The sequence below is a fragment of the Enhydra lutris genome, unplaced genomic scaffold, assembly GCF_002288905.1.
Source record: "Enhydra lutris kenyoni isolate GAN:26980312 unplaced genomic scaffold, ASM228890v2 scaffoldscaffold59, whole genome shotgun sequence".
Lineage (NCBI taxonomy): Eukaryota > Metazoa > Chordata > Mammalia > Carnivora > Mustelidae > Enhydra > Enhydra lutris.
In genome coordinates this window covers 12,683,658-12,700,623 of record NW_019154143.1, presented here as the reverse complement: position 1 = coordinate 12,700,623, position 16,966 = coordinate 12,683,658, and the positions used below count along the sequence as shown (strand labels likewise).

The window sequence follows — 16,966 nt, the reverse complement described above, 5'->3', positions numbered from 1 at the left end:
CTGCACTCCTTGGTAGGTGAACTTGGTCCTGGCTGGGTTTGTTGTTGATCTTCTCGGGGAGGGGCCTGTTGTAGTGATTTTCAAGCGTCTTTGCCCCAGGCGGAGTTGCACCGCCCTTACCCGGAGCCGGGCTGAGTAATCCGCTCGGGTTTGCTTTCGGGAGCTTTTGTTCCCTGAGCGCTTTCCGTAGAGTTCCGGAGGGCGGGAATGAAGATGGCGGCCTCCTGGTCTCTGGCCCCGAGGAGCCGAGAGCCCGGGGCCCCACTCCTCAGTGCGCCCTCAGAGAACAGTGCCCAATTACTCCTGTCACCCTGGCCTCCGGCCGCGCTCCAAGCTGACCGAGGCTGCGACCGGTTCAAGGTAACACCGAGCTGAGAGCTCACTCCTCGGCTCTGTCTCTGTAGCCGGCTTCCCCGTTCTAATACCTGTAAGCTCTGCAACACTCAGACACCCCCGATCCTTCTGTGACCCTGCGGGACCTGAGGCCGCGCTGACCCCGCCTGGGCTTCACCCCGGTTAAGCCTCTGGAGTGATGTGCCTCAGTGGAACAGACTTTTAAAAGTCCTGATTTTGTGCTCCGTTGCTCCGCCGCTTGCCGGGAGCCGGCCCCTCCCCCCGCGGTCTATCTTCCCGTCGCTTTGGATTCACTTCTCCGCCAGTCCTACCTTTCAGAAAGTGGTTGATTTTCTGTTTCTAGAGTTGTTGTTCTTCTTCTCTTCGATCTCCCGTTGGATTTGTAGGTGTTTGCAATCTTTAGATAAGCTATCTAGCTGATCTCCAGCTACCTGAAGTAGTCTCAGCCTGCTACTTCTCCGCCATCTTGACTCCTCTTCTCCATATGAAGGTCTTTTACTGAGTGGGGCCGACTTCCTCTCCCCATGGAACCAGGCCACCCAGGTTCACTCTTTTATAATCCTGCAGCTTTCTCTTCCTGACAATAATCAGAACTTGAAATACATTATTGTGGTAATTCTAGGGATTAAGACTGTTGCTGAAATAACCTATATCCTCACAGTAGAAGAGCCCAGGGCACTCCCCCACATGGCATCTCAGACAGACTAGAAGGCAAGGATTCAAGAAACTGGTCCCCAAATCCCTTGGGACATGCTTGAGCTATACTTGGAAATTTCTGGTGACCCAAAGTCCCACAGGGTGTTCTGAGAGCAGGTGTCCGCTTTGGGCACAACCTCAAGCTCTTCTGAGCTGATTTGCATGTTGTGTCATTAGACAAAACCCCAGGCTGCTCTCGACATCCTTAAAGGCAGCTGGTCAGGGCCCCGAGGAGCAGTCTCTAGTCCAGCTCTCTGAGATGGGGTCCGGGACTCCCCTCCTGTGGATTCTGCTGCTCTGGGCTCCGGGTGAGAGGGGGGCACACGGAGAAATGGTGGTTAAACTCAATGTGGCCTCGATGCTTTCAGTGTGTCTGGGTTTTTGGTGGCTGGAATTCAAGCATTTGGCATGGGGTTCCAATTGCCCAGTTCCCTTCCATTTTCTGGTTCCTCAGAGTGTTGTCCATGACTTTGACTACAAGGTCATCAGTGCTGTGGGCCTCCACTAGGATGCTCTCAGTATCTTTGTTAAATTTGTTGTGTTTCTCATTCCAGGCTGCACTGGGGACATTGTGCTGACCCAGTCTCCAGCCTCTTTGACCGTGTCTCCAGAGCAGAGGGCCACCATCTCTTGCAAGACCAGTCAGAAAGTCGGTGACATTTTGGGCATTACACACTATATTACATGGTATCAACAAAAATCAGGACAGCGTCCGAGAATGCTGATTTATAAAGCATCCAGTCAAGCGTCTGGGGTCCTGGCCCGGTTCAGTGGCAGTGGGTCTGGGACTGAATTCAGTCTCACGATTGATCCCGTGGAGGATGGTGATGCTGCCAACTATTGCTGCCAACTATTACTGCCAGCAGAGTAAGGAGACGCCTCCCACGGTGCTCTGGGTCTAAACAAAAACCTCCCCAGGCGGCTGCTCAGTCATTTCAATGAAGAAAAACCAGCCTTCAACTGCCAGAACTGTCAGCTCTCTATCTTTCAGATACAGCCTGATCTTCTCACACTAATTTGGATTTTTAACTTCTCCTATTTGCTTGAGCTCACACAAAGATCTCTGTAGTTGTTCAGCGACTTAAGAATTGTGATGTAGTTACTTTTCATTTTTTGATGAAGATTTTTCTATCTTTGTGTCTTTTTTTTTTTTTTAAAGAAAATCCTCTCATTTTGAAGTAACAGGAATAGGAAGGGTTAGTTAAAGCCTCAACATAAACAAGGGGAAGAAATGACAATGGGACAACTTCGAAATGACTAAAAAAGAAGTCACATACCTAGAGTTCACTTCTCAGCAAAGCTTTGCATTAACTCCTCCCAGAGTTAATGTAAAGTCAAGACCATTTGGAAATCCATATCTCTAGACCCGGGACCTTTATTCACCAATACCTTAAGGAATTTTTATTACTAATCTTTATGAATCGATGACCAACAATGGGAGAATTGTTTCAGGAGACAAGCAGTGAGGCTGTTACTCATCCTTGGGGAGCAGGGAAGATATTTCCACCCATGGTTCCTCATGGTCCCTTCATGGTATCTCCTCACTGCACACAGGGATAGATTCAATTTTGTTATGAGACTAAAGAATACCTTTCAGCACTTTTCCTTGACCAAATCCTTGCATAAAATCTCTTGCTTCTGGTATTCTCACTTACTCTTTCATAATTGATATATAACTTTTTGAAAACTATTCTCTAACAGTCACAGATAAAAATGTGACTTCTAGCTAAATATCCCAGCAGTAGAATATTATTCATCTTGTGACTAAAAAGATCATTACTTAATCTGTAGTTATTTAATGAGCCCCATTCTTGCTTCTCAGTGCCAGGATCTTTTTTAAAAAGAGAATGAGTTTAAGGGCTGGATAACTTGCTATGCTAATAACCCAATAGCTAAGCGTCCTTCAGTACCAGAGAGAAAGGTCTATTTTGCCGAACCTTCCTGGTGGGTTCTCTTCTCTGGTTGGAACCAGTGCCTGTCTTATGTGGAAAGCCACACTGAGGATATCTGGATTCCAGGTCACCCACTGGGAAGCTAGTTTTCCCAGTGTCTTGAGGGTTCAGAGGTGTTTGAAGAGAGCTCAGTGGATGGGCAAGGTCTCAGTTGAGCAACTGCCAAGAAAAGAGGAGGGAGATCTGTGGGTTTTGGATTTTCGGATAGAAATTAGGTGACTCCTTCCTTAACATATTCTTATTGCTAAGGAAATTCACTTCACATAACGGGTCCATGGAGCTTTCCTTGCTAACAAGTTCAAAGTAAGCCTGTCTGGACAGGGACATATAGTTGAGCCAGGTGTATGCATACTTTGTAAAAACTCAGAGACTCTCCTCTTTCCTATACCCACTTGACTTATACAAAGAAGTGGATGGCATATGTGGACTTATAAGATAGGACCTCCTCACCTACACTCAGATGATTTGCATCTCTTTTGCTCTGAAACCACAAAATTCTCAGAATTGTTTTTAAGAAGTGTTCTCAGGAGAAATGTGTGTTTATCCTATGAAAGAACTCAGCCAAAAATAGATTTTCAGGCTCCAGACCTCGTTCCTATGATTGAGAGAAAATATCTTCTGAGGGGACCTGGCGACAATTTCAGGAACTTTCTTGTCAGGGACTGGGCCTTCACAGAAGAGGCCATCACTTGTTCAGGTCAAATGGGAAGTACCTGGGGAACATGGGAGAGGAGGTTCCTCTCAATATAGTCACCACTAACTCTCTGCATGAACTTGGGATATTTATGACCCTTTCTGAGCCTCAGCTTCGTCCTGGTAAATTGTATGCAAGTGTATATGGTGTCCTCCACTTCTCTTTAATATCTGACATTTCATGGGGGGAGGCAAAAGAGAGTCTGAGAGCCCACTCAATTCTCTAGGACCTGAATGAAGTAAGTTGCTAATCCTAACAAGCGCCTTTTTCAGGTGGCAAATGGAACAGAGAAAGCTGCAAAAGATGGGTCTCCATGCTTCTGAAGGAAGCAGCTGTTCTCTGAGTGAAGGCAGATGAAGCCGGTGAGGTCTGTGGTGGAGACTGGATCACTGTGGTTCTCACTGGAGCCTTGCTGACCAGAGCAAACTGGAGCATCTTCCATTCCAGGCTGCCTATGGAAAGAGTAAAGTCTATTTAGGTCCACTGGCACTGAATTGGGCTGGGATGCCAATGGCCCTGCTGGTTGCACCAAGGATGAGGACCCTGGAAGTCTGCCCAGGATTCTATTGGTACCAGGCTAGTTAGTTACCAACACTGACTCACTCTGCAGGTAAGGGCTATCCTCTCACCTGCAGACAATGAAAGGGAGGCTGGAGACTACATCCTCATGATTTCTTTGGTGGTATCTGAGATTGGAAATGAAACATGAAAGGTATGCCTATAATCTGGATCTTAACTGTTATCTTCCTGACAGTGCTAGGATGATTGTTCTATATTGAGTTTTTTTTTAAGATTTTACTTTTGTATTTGAGACAGCATGAGTGGATGAGAAAGGCTGAGAGAGAGGGAGAGGAACAAGTAGGCTCTCCGTTGAGTAGGGAACCCAAATTGGGTCGCTCTCCCAGGGTCCAGGGATCATGACCTGAGACGAAGGCGGATGCTTAACTGACTGAGCCACCCAGGTGCCCCTTTAATGAGCTTTTATGATTGTGCTGACTGAGCAAAAGTCACAGAGCAGTCTCTGTGAGTCTCTATATTTGACCATCATCACTGAATGAGGAAGGACTTATGTAGGTTGGTTTTACTGAAGATTTGCCTCAGTTGTCAGAGGATGTTAGTTTGTGTTCAGTAAAATGGAAGGCTAATGTGTAATTTGTCTGAGATCCAGATAGTCTTGGTGAAACTATTTGATCTGTTCTCCTGGAATCAGAGTTTATGAGAGGGAGAGACAGAGAGAGTGGGGTGGAAGGGGCAGAGAGCCTCTATGTGGGGCTCGACCTCATGACCCTGAGGTCATGACCCTGAGATCACAATCCTGAGATCATGACTAAGCCGAACCAAGAGCTGATGCTTAACAGACTGGGCCACCGAGGCACCCCAACAATGTGATACTCTTATACCTTGACCCGTAGACTTTATCAGCACACAGAGTCTAACCCACACTGTTTCCGCCAATCCTGGAAACACACAGAGGCCTGTTCCTTGATGGGCCCACCTGGAACTTATCTCTAATTAGAAGGAAGACTTTCTCCTTGCATGAGTACTGAGATCAAGCCATCCAGCCAGAATGAGCTTCCCCAACTGCAGGTCACTGGAGTAATTTCCTGAGCTCTGAGACCCCTGTGACCCAAGTTGGTCAACCTTCCTAAATAACTGTACTCACTAGAGGATAAGGAACATACATACTTTGCCTGCAGTAATAAAGCCCCACATCGTCAGCCTCCACCCTGCTGATTCTCAGGGTGAAATCTGTCCCCGACCCACTGCCACTGAACCTGTCTGGGACCCCAGTGAAATGGTTGGAAGCCTCATAGGTCAGGGGCTGTGGGAACTGGCCTTGGCTTCTGCAGGAACCAATTCAAATAGGATTTTCTATTGCTGTGCAGGAGGCTCTGACTGGCCTTGCAGGAGATGGAGGCCAGCTCTCCAGGGGTGACCAGCAGCGAGAGTGGGGTCTGAGTCAGCATGACCTCCCCGCTGGATCCTAAAGTAAAGAGAGAATTGTAAGATTACATGCCAACATTATGAGTCATTTTCAAAATTTTACTTGGTAATTATTTCAGGCTACATCACTTTCTTGTAACTTTTTTAAAAGGTTTTATTTATTTATATGACAGAGAGCATGAGTGGGGGTCAGCGGCAGAGGGAGAGGGAGCAGCAGACTCCCCTCTGAACAGAGAGCCTGATTTGGGGCTCCATCCCAGGACCCTGAGATCATGACCTGAGCCAAAGGCAGAAGCTTAACTGACTGTGCCATGCAGGTACACCACACTTTGTGATATTTATTAATAACCCCAAATATCCAATTTCAAAAAATAACCTAAGATTTGCAGCATACCAAGTCGTGTCTAAAATTTGCCTGCCTCACCCCCTTTTCTCTATGTCATAGTCTTACCACAACATGGATCTTTGTTCTTTCTGAAATGTTCCTTGCTCTCCGGGATCTAAAAATCACATGCCCCTTCCCAGAGGTAAGACGTAGGCTTCTAGCTCTTGGCCATAATAGACATGGAGAGCAGGGGTGTCTGCAGTGGGAACCTCCCTGACCCACTCTGCTTTCTCATCTCCCCTCTGTCCTTACCTGGGACCCAGAGCATCAGCAGCCCCAGGAGCTGACAGGGGAACCTCATTTGGGGAAGTTTGTTTGATGAGTCCTGACCAAGATGACAGCTGGTCTTTTATCTCAGTTGCAAAGGTTTTATCTGAGCCTTTGTATCTTAGTCCTCCCTTAGGGAACAATATGCAAATCTCCTGGTGGCTACAGCCACTGGGTAAGAGCCAATGGGAGGGTGGGGGCCCCCAGGGGAGCAGAGTAATATAAAATGTCTGTGTTCAAAGGAAAACCCAGAGAGCTAAAATCTATGCTGCCTGAAGAGTAAAGGCACACAGTTCAATGTTTCCTTCTTTTCCTCAACCAGTGTTCTATGTCTCTAGAACATTCCCAGTCACATTTATACTTCTTAATAAGGTTGAGTTCCATAAATAGTTGGTGACTCTTAATCTTTCTCACATTTATTTAAATGAATCTAGGTTTGTCTTTTTGTTTTAAATTGTGGTAAAAGTAGTGCCAAGGAAAGGGCAGAAATCTTAATTGTGCATCTGAGTAAGTTTTACATAAATTCACAGTCCATATTGAAGTGTAGAATATTTCAAATTCTCCAGATGCCTCTCTCCTTCGAGTCCATACCAACTCCCCCCTAACCCAACTGAAGTAACTATTATTTTGACATGTTTCACAATACTTTGGACTTTCTTGGACTTCAACTTCATATAAGTCACAGCAAGCATCATTTGGTTTTTTTATTCTTTTTTCAGTTTATTTTTATCATATGTATGTATGTATGTATTATGTTCAGTTAGCCACTGTATAGTAATAATTAGTTTTTGATGTAGTGTTCAATGGTTCATTAGTTACATATAACATCCTTTTGTTTCCATCCTCTTTCTAGTTTCCTTACTATTTCTGAGTGCTTCCCCCTTCTTGCGGATTTGAGTTAGCTCCTTCTGTCACTTCTTTGAGTCTGAAGGATTTCCTTTTATGGTTCTTGTTCGCATATCTGCCAGTAATGACTTCTCTTCATTTTTGCTTCTCAGGGGATATTTTTACTTTTCCTTTATTTCTGAAGGATAGTTTTGTGGTTATAAAACTCTTTGTGGACTTTTCTTTTCTCTTGCAGCACTTTAAATCTGTCCCTGTTTGTAGTCCCTACCAGTTCCAGTGAAAAGATAGCCAATGTATTATTGTTTCCCTTAAAAAATGAGTTGTGTTTTTTTTCTTGTCGCTTTCAAGATTTTCTCTTTGTCTTTGATCATTTTTACTCTATTGTATGTAATGTGAATCTCATTGTGTTTCTCTTGAACAGATTTCCTTGAGTTTCTTTGTTCTATAGATTAATATGTTCCATTATGTGTGACGTTTTCCCATTATTCTGCCAATATTTTAAAAAATATTTTATTTATTTATTTGAGAGAGGGAGAGAGAGACAGAGCACAAGCAGGGGGAGGTGCAGAAGGGGATGGAGAAGCAGACTCCCTAATAAGCAGGTTGCTGAGTATGGATGAGGGGCTGGATCCCAGAACCTCAGGGTCTGAGCTAAAGGCAGCTGCTTAACCGACTGAGTCACACAGGCATTCCTATTCTGCCAGTGTTTTAATATTTTATGTTTAAATTACTGGATTTGCTGAAGGATCTTGCTCCAATCCACACCCCACCTGAAGTCCAGTTTTTCCTGGCAGTAACCTGTTTGTTTTTGTCACCATCCTTATGTTGTTAAGTGACAGATCAACTGAACTGGGGACAGAAGTGAGCATTCATGGGTAAAAAGACACAAACTCTCCTGTCCTTACTCGAAGCTCTAGTTCTTTTTCAAGAATGAGCACTGCTCCATTTATTTTGTTCCTTTGGCAATTTCCTAAAATAAAGAACTGAAATAGATTTTGATGATTTTTCCAGCTGTGTACAGTGCTTGTTTCTGTTTGTTTTTGCAGAAAGGACTCACTCAATGGTTTATTATTGTGTAACTGGGAGTGACTTCAGAATTGGATTTTAAGAGTTATCATAGCCACCCTGAAAGAGGGAATGAGGGTGTGGACTAACTACTTGCCCCTTGAACAACGCAGGGGTTAATGGTGCCGACCCCCTGTCCCATGCCATTGAAAAAGCATGTCTAACTTTTGACTCCCCCCAAACGTAACTCCTGATAGCCTAGTGTTGAGCAGGAGCCTTACCAATAACATAGACAGTAGATTAACAATTACTTTGTATGTTACATGTATTATATACAGCATTAAAACAATAAAGAAAGCTAGAGAAGAGAACACGTTATGAAGAATATCATAAGCAAGAGGAAATGCACTATCGTACTGGACTGTGTTTATAAAAAAAAAAAAAAACAAAACATCCATGTGTAAGTGGACTTGAGTGGGCAAACCCATGGTCTTCAAGGGTTAACTCTAACTAATGAAGTAATTTTTAAATAGAGAACTTGGACCCCAAGCTCTGAAATTAAGAGAAATGGAATTCTAACACTTGGAATTCTTATGCTCAGAAGTAGGCACTAGCCATTTTTTTAACAGCTTATGCGTATTCCAGGATGGACAAATAAGTCAACACACTGTAGACAATCAGAGTCCAGGTTGGCGCCACGAGGCACTGGAATTACACCCAGAGAATGAAGCAAAAATAGAGTAACACTTGTGGAAGCCTTAAGTAAGCACTTATGCTCTTTTATTATTTTTATTTTTATTTCTAGCCATATTTATTTTGAAATAATTTTAGACTTACCTAAAGTCTCAACTATAACAGTTCCTGTGTGCTCTTGCCCTAGCTTTCCCTAACAGTATCACTGCACATAACCATGGCACAATTTTCCAAACCCAAAATGAATGATAATACTATGATATTAACAAATCTAAAGTTATATTTGGATATTTCTGAATTTTACACTAATCCAGGGGAGGTCTGTTCCTGGTGTCATGGGGAAGAGGCGGATGGTCGTTCCTTAGGGATCGGCCAGGCTGAGAGCTGAGGGGGAGAGTCAGTGTGGAACCATCAGTGAGCCACCTCAGCCACGTTGTTCTGGACACTGTTTATCCACTGAAAGCAACTCTAGTCAGGACTTGGGACTAGACCATGAGGATCTTCCTGACCTCCTTCAAGGGTCCCCCACCCTTTTAACTGCACCCCAGCTTGGTTCTCTGAGAGAAGCAGCTGCTCTGACTGATTCCCCAGAGGAAGCAGCTATTCAGCTGAGCAGAAGGGCTGACCCCACATGGGAGGGTTGTGTTTAGGGCCATTACAATGTGCAGGGTCCCAGCGAGTGTGCTGTTCACCCAGGTGTGAGCAGTGCCTCCAGTCTCCATGCTGGTGATTGTGAGTGTGGACTCTGTCCCTGACCCACCACCACTGAACGGTCTGGGTCCCTAGGAGCCCTGTGGACACCCTGCAGGTGGAGGAGATTGGTGCAAGTTGAGGAACCAGTCCAGATGGGTGTGTCCAATGCAGGGATGGGACTGAGACTTGCTTTTCAGGCAACACAGACAACCCTTCCATTGCCACAGACAAGACGGATGGAGCCTAAGTAGCACAGCTGCCCATGGGAAACTGGAAGAAGAAAGAAACTTGTCATGGAAATGCAAATATGAGGTAATAATTTTGAAGTAAGGAATGATGTACCAAAATCATATTTTTTCACAAATGTTAGATATTTTATAGCCTTTAGTCAAAATTTTGAACACCTCCCCAGAATCAATGACTGAAATAACACAGTTAGTCTTTGTTCTTAATTGTCTCCTGCACTGGATGAGAATAGCCATGACTGTTTCTTCCTGAATATCACTTATTGTAAAAATTATCCCCTACAGTGAATGCAGATCCCCGGGGGTGGAAGGTCTGTCCCAGAAAGACCTTGTTCAGGGAACCGCATGAAAGCATGTCTTCAGCCTGGGTGAGCAGGAGCAGAACAAAGATTCATGTCTGTATCTTAGAGGCTGTTAAGGATCACATGTGTGTCTCTCTGCAAAGGACTCCGCAATGCGGGCAGCAGTCTAAACTTGAGCTGAAGGCCCCTGCGAGAGAAAACTCGTGGCTCAGGGGCTGGTTGTTCCCAAAAGCCTGGAGATGGTCCAACCATGGGCTCAAGTGGGGCAGAGCCAAGGACTGGGGATAAATACATGAGACTAAGCTCACTTTGTGAAATTTCAGATACAATCTTAAGGATTAGTATGAGAAGGGAAAAGAGTCACAAGATTGTGATTTTTTAATTGGGTATGGAGAGATGTTTCTTCTGCCCATTTTTCTTTCCTAGGTGTAGTTATCATTATACATCTAACCAAAAATATTCTTCCTCATTGTTTTAGTCATTGGCAGTCTGGGTCCACAGTTCCCGAGAAGCTGAGATGCCAGACCACGCCTCTTCTGTGTCTGCATTCAGGAGGTGACTGCCAATGTGAGCAAATGTGAGTGTGATCTAATGGTCTCCAAAACCTTGAGCACCAGCCTGGGAAGCAGCTGCAGGTTTGCACTTTGCCATGCTTGCCTGAATGGGGTGCCTTGATTTATGTCCTCTGGAAGCTCATCACTGACTGGACCACAGTCCAGAGATCTAGTCCTCTTTCCTTTATTGGACAAACCTTCCCACTCACTATTCCTCCTCATACATATTTCCTTTTTTTTTTTTTTAATTTTCAGCATAACAGTATTCATTGTTTTTGCACCACGCCCAGTGCTCCATGCAATCCGTACCCTCTCTAATACCCACCATCTGGTTCCCCCAACCTCCCACCCCCCGCCCCTTCAAAACCCTCAGATTGTTTTTTAGAGTCCATAGTCTCTCATGGTTCACCTCCCCTTCCAATTTCCCCCAACTCCCTTCTCCTCTCTAACTCCCCTTGTCCTCCATGCTATTTGTTATGCTCCACAAATAAGTGAAACCATATGATAATTGACTCTCTCTGCTTGACTTATTTCACTCAGCATAATCTCTTCCAGTCCCGTCATGTGGCTACAAAGGTTGGGTATTCATCCTTTCTGATGGAGGCATAATACTCCATAGTGTATATGGACTACATCTTCCTTATCCATTCGTCTGTTGAAGGGCATCTTGGTTCTTTCCACAGTTTGGCGACCGTGGCCATTGCTGCTATAAACATTGGGGTACAGATGGCCCTTCTTTTCACTACATCTGTATCTTTAGGGTAAATACCCAGTAGTGCAATTGCAGGGTCATAGGGAAGCTCTCTTTTTAATTTCTTGAGGGTCAATTCTCCAGACTTTCATTGTGCTTGAAACATTTTGTCATAAAAGGAACCAGTTTTAGTGCCAATTACCCTTTGATTAGATCATTCTGAGTCTTTCTAAATATGAAATAGCCATAGGGCCATAGATAGAGTCAGCTAGATAATGGGCAATAGGAGGAACTATAAAACTATTGTTTCATTAAAAGGCTAAACTCTGAAATGGAATGAAAAAGTGATGATGATGATGATGATGATGATGATGATGACGACGGTGACCAAAATTAGTCTGGACTCTCTGCCATTAGTACCAGATAAACCAGATTCCATTCTGGGGTCACTGTTGTGCAGGTGTCCCCTCTTGTGGCCATGTGTGGAGAGACACTCTGGGGTACTTCTGTTTAATTGAGTGTCATTTCCAGGGTACAGTGTACTTTTTCTTATACAATTTCAAACATGCTTTATTTCTGATGCCTGTGACAAATCATAATTAGTTTCCAGGTACCATACCAGTGGGAGCATTATATACTGAGATGTAGTTTTCAGTTAGATGTCAATGCTCTATGAACTGGTCTTTCCTCACCACGTCTGGGACTCAAGGCCATTCAATATTTTGGTGCTCAAGACTCTCTAATTAGCAATGGAGTCACTATGGTGTGATCAGGTTTGGGGTTCCCAGCGACTCAGCCAGTCTGAGCTTATATCACACTTCTGTTATATTCTCTGGTTTCCTTCCTTTCCTTCCTTTCCTTCTGTGGTTTCCTTCTTATCTGTCCCACTGGCCTCCCCTCCCTCACACACCTGGGATGTACTGGGAGCACAGAATGATGGCTGCCCACAAAACCCATCTTCAAGTTCTCAGTTTGGATTAGATCTTAGCTTCACTCTGTTTAGTCATCTCATGGGAGATGGTGCCCAGGGATGTCATGGAGTGGAGGACAACTTCCTCTATCTTCTCTAAACTGAGTACATCCTGGTTTTGGTAGAGGATTAAGTAAAAAAGTATGGGGAGAGTCAAATGATTTCTTCAAACTGTATTGAATGTAATACCTTTGGAAGCCTGGGAACCGCGCCTTTGTGCCTTCCTTTGCTCCCTGGTTCCACAAAAGGCAAGAAGTCTGCATGCCTGAAAATGAATGAGTGCTCTTACTTTCCATTTGATGATCATGTTCCCTGCAATTCGTGAAGTAACAATCTGGTATTTTTAAATCAGTGCCCATCCAACTCTTTTCTTAGAAAGATTTTCTTTCCTTGTTTATAACAGATTTCCACCTGGCTTGTTGAAACTTCCACCAGATCACTTGCTAGAGCAGCTCAATGCTCACACACATTCTCTCTGATCTCCAAATTTCTCTCTAAAACAAGGAAAACGACAGCGCATTCCTCATCCTGTTTGATAACATTTATTTATGTTTTTGAATGTGTATACAGTTAATGTGATTCCCAAAGTGAGAGATACACAAAAGGAAAGGTTATGTTCTGAGATAGGTCATGTCCCTGTCCCTTCTATTTCATTGCCATACCATCCCTGTAGGCAACAATCTCACTCTGGTTTATCCTCACACATTTTTTTTTTGTTTGTTGTTTGTTTTGTTTTTCTTTTCTTTCACCTTATAAGGAATGTAGGATAATACAGAGAATTGTTTGCACTTTGCTTTTTTTATTTAAAAATAAATCCTGGAAGTCACTCCATATCAGTTCATAGAAATCCTCTTTTTCACAGATAAAACGTACCCCATTGTGTGGATGGGTCATAGTTTTTTCAACCACACTTTTATGTGAGGGAGATTAGTTTCTTGACAGTATTTTTGCAAACAATTACAAGCAGTGCTGCAGGGAATAACCTTGTACATCGTATTTGTAAGTGTATCTCCAGAAATTCCTAGAAATGGAATTATAGGTCAAATGGTTAACACACAGGTAATTTTGTTAATATTGTCATATTCTTCTCTGAAGATACAATATTTGCTTCCATCCCCAGGAGTTATAAATGAGGTGTGTGTTTCCCCACAACTTTGTCTAAATATGTGCTTCATGTGTTCTTAATTTTCTCAGATCTGATAGATGAGAAAAACCATCTCAAAATAGTTATGATTTTCATTTTCTAATAATCGGTGAGATTGAACATACTATGTATACTTAAAGGTTATTTTTATGTCTTTTTTGGAATTCTCTGTTTTTTTGTTTTTTTTTTTGTTTTTTTTTAAGATTTTATTTTATTTTATTTGACAGATAGAGATCACAAGTAGGCAGAGAGGCAGGCAGAGAGAGAGAGAGGAGGAAGCAGGCTCCCTGCCGAGCAGAGAGCCCAATGCGGGGCTCGATCCCACAACCCTGGGATCATGACCTGAGCCGAAGGCAGAGGCTTTAATCCACTGAGCCACCCAGGCGCCCCTCTGTTCTTTTTTTTTTTCGTGTTTCTACATAGGTTTTGATTCTTTGCCATAATTATTTTTTAAATTTCTTATAGTTGAGAATATTGATGTTTATTTATATATAATACATTAAAAATAGTTTACTGTAGTCTTCAGTTGTCTTTTGATTTGGTTTAATGTGTAATATTTTGCCATGCAATTTTGATTATATAATCTTTTCCATACCAATTCATGTAGCCTTTGATTTGGTGTGTGGTTGCAGGACTGGTTCATTCTTTTCCTAAGTACATTTTTAAATTTTCTATTATTTTCATACACTGTGAGTATTCTAGAGAGTAACGGCATGTGCTTTTGGCTTGTCCTGTCTTTATATGCCTTTGTACCTGAACACATTCCAGAAAATGCATGCATCTTCAAAACTCTAACTTAAATTAGTTAGAAGTACAAAGGTACAAAACCTGGTACCTTCTGAGCATTTGTGTCCATGTTTCATTTGGATGTATAAATTAATTCTACATCATTGTAAATACCACAAGATATTATTATTGTAGACAGTCAAAATTACTGTAGACTTATCCACATATTTACCCCTTGTACTGTTCTTTGCTCCTTTTCAGTCTCTGAACTTATGTCTGGACTTTGTTTTCTTCTCTCTAAAAGTCCTTGTAGGATTTCTGTTCATGTTGGTCTTCTGATGATTCAATTTGTATGTTTTTGTTTTTGTAAAATGTATTTATTTTGTCTTCCATTGTATATTCCTGTATAGAATCCTAAATTGGCAGATACTTTCTTCCTACACCTTCAAAATTTATTTTATTTTATTTTGTCTCCTGCCATCTAATGTTAAGAGCTATATGGTTTTCTTATTGTTCCTTTTTTAAAGATAATTTACCTTATTTTCTAAGAATTACATTTACCCTCTCTGTTTTTCATCTCTTCCCCCATCTTGTATGTATTTTCTCAACACCGGTAATAAGATGGGCCTTGGTATCATTTTGGAGGGACATTTACCTTATTAAGAGTTCACAGAATTCCTTCAATCTGTGATCAGTTTTAGAAGTTCCTCAGTCACTACCTCTTTGAATCTTGCCTCTGCCTATACTCTCCTCTCTACTTTGTGAACTTCAGTTATAAATACATTGGACTTTTTCCCCCTGGTGTATCCATTTTGCCTTTTATGACCTTTTGTATGTCTTCCACTGATTTGATATTCCAACCTTACACTGTATCATCTTCCTGTTTCTCTTTTCAGCTCTGATAAATCTACTGTTAAACTCTTCTGTTGTGTTCTCGACTTGGATTATTATTTTTGAATTTCTGTTTGGTTATTTTTAACATTTCAGGCTGTCTGTTAGAATTCTCAATCTTTCAGTGAATGCATTAAGCCTCTAACATCCTCTTACCTAATAGTTGCAACTTTGTGGATGAGGTCTATTCCTCTTACCTGTTTATTTTCCTCCTGGACTTACTGATGGAAAACCAGATGGTGTTCTATGTACTGACTACTTATGTAGATTCATACACATATTTGCTGAGAAACATTTTAATGGTGATTTTAGGCTCTAGAATGATTCTTACCAGGACACTTGGGTGGTTCAGTTGGTTAAGCATCTGCCTTTGGCTCAAGTCATGATCCCAGGCTCCTGGGATCGAGTCTCGCATTGGGCTCCCTGCTCAGAGGGGAGCCTGTTTCTCCCTCTCCCTATGCCTGCCACTCTCCCTGCTGCGTGCTCGCTCGCTCGCTCTCTCACTCTTTGTGTCAAATAAATAAATTTTAAAATAAAAATAAAAGAATGATTTTTATCATGCAGAAAGAAATGACATTTGATTCTGGCAGCCTGAAGTGCTACTGGATGCTGTGTGATCTCTATCCAATCCAGGATTGCACTGTCCCTGAGTCTGGGGTTACCATTGGTGATGTCCTGTTGGCTCTTCCCAGTTCTTCCAGCCCCCCAGGGTGTAGCCCTGCTGCAATTCCAACTGAAGTCTTCAGACTTTGCCAGAATCTTTCCTTCTCTTTTGTCCTTGAGGATTAATTTTCATCTCTGACCATGTGATATTGTTGGAAACTTTGTTCAGCACTGAGACTTCTCAGCCTTTCCCTAATCCCAGACTCTCTGCTTCTAATGACCTGTTCCTAATCCCGACTCTGCTCATGAGTCAAGGAAGAGCGAAGAAAGAAAAGTGGGCCTCAACTTTATGGGCTTTCCTTCTTTTTTTGTTTTCTTCAGTATTATGTTTTATGGTTTTTCCATGGAGGTGAGACGGACCCCTTTTCCAGTTAAGAAGCATTAATTTGAGGCTGACAGATTCCATGTACCAAAATAATCGAGAGGGTGTTTTTACTCATACAAGGGGCTCCTGGGGAGAGCAGGCTATGCAAGTTACCTTCCATGAGACAGAATGTTGAGTGTTTATCATTGCTAGGGACTGGGATGGGGGGCATGAAATTTTCCAGCAAATACACAGATTTGGGCTGAAGGGAAGATAAAATGGACATGTTCCCAATACCAAGACTTTTAATCCTTGGACATAATATGGTTTTCTATTTACCCAGGTTTTGTTTTCTTTGAATAATATTCTGTTAGTAATTATTACTAATTATTTTGTTGTTTTTCCTAAATATATTAGATGTTTTTGAGGCACCTCTAAATGATGGGTTTTCTAATTTTATTTTTAAGCATTTGTTTCCTTTATACAGAAATCACACGGTCCTTTGCATGTTGTCTTTGAATTCAGTGATAACTTATTTCTCCTGTCGTTTCTAGTAGTTTCTTTGTAAATTATTTTGAATTTTGTCAGCATACAATCTTTTCATCTTTGAATTATGATAGTTTTCATCCTTCCCTTCCAATCCTTTGTTGTCCATGTTGTTGTCTTATTACACCATCCGGGACCTTTAGAGATGTCCTTTCCTATGAATCTGATCTGATGCCTTTGGTGGTGAAATTGTTCCTGAACTGGGGGTGCAGCTAAGTCCAAGAAAAAATCCAGTAATCAGAGCCCACGTCTTGTGGTGGAGTTAGTTTTCGGAACCTCAAGATTTCCCAACAGAACAGAGATGCTGAGACTGAGGAAGCATTACAGCAGCTGCTTATAAAGGAAGCACCTGGTAAAATGAATCATTGAGGTTGTAACAGAGGTTTTTGTCTTATGTTGAA

The 16,966-nt window shown here is 42.5% G+C and overlaps 1 pseudogene and 1 gene segment (V, D, J or C); one reads left to right on the top strand and one right to left on the bottom strand.

Moving 5' to 3' along the window:
* Positions 1-1,921, top strand: part of LOC111158401 — a 3,106-nt gene extending 1,185 nt beyond the window's left edge. Inside the window, 1 exon segment of the V gene segment in view lies at positions 1,605-1,921. Within this exon segment, the coding sequence occupies positions 1,605-1,921 (317 nt within the window).
* Positions 1,922-3,036: 1,115 nt separating this feature from the next.
* On the bottom strand, positions 3,037-6,354 carry LOC111158443 (annotated as a pseudogene).
* Between the last annotated feature and the right edge of the window lie 10,612 nt (positions 6,355-16,966).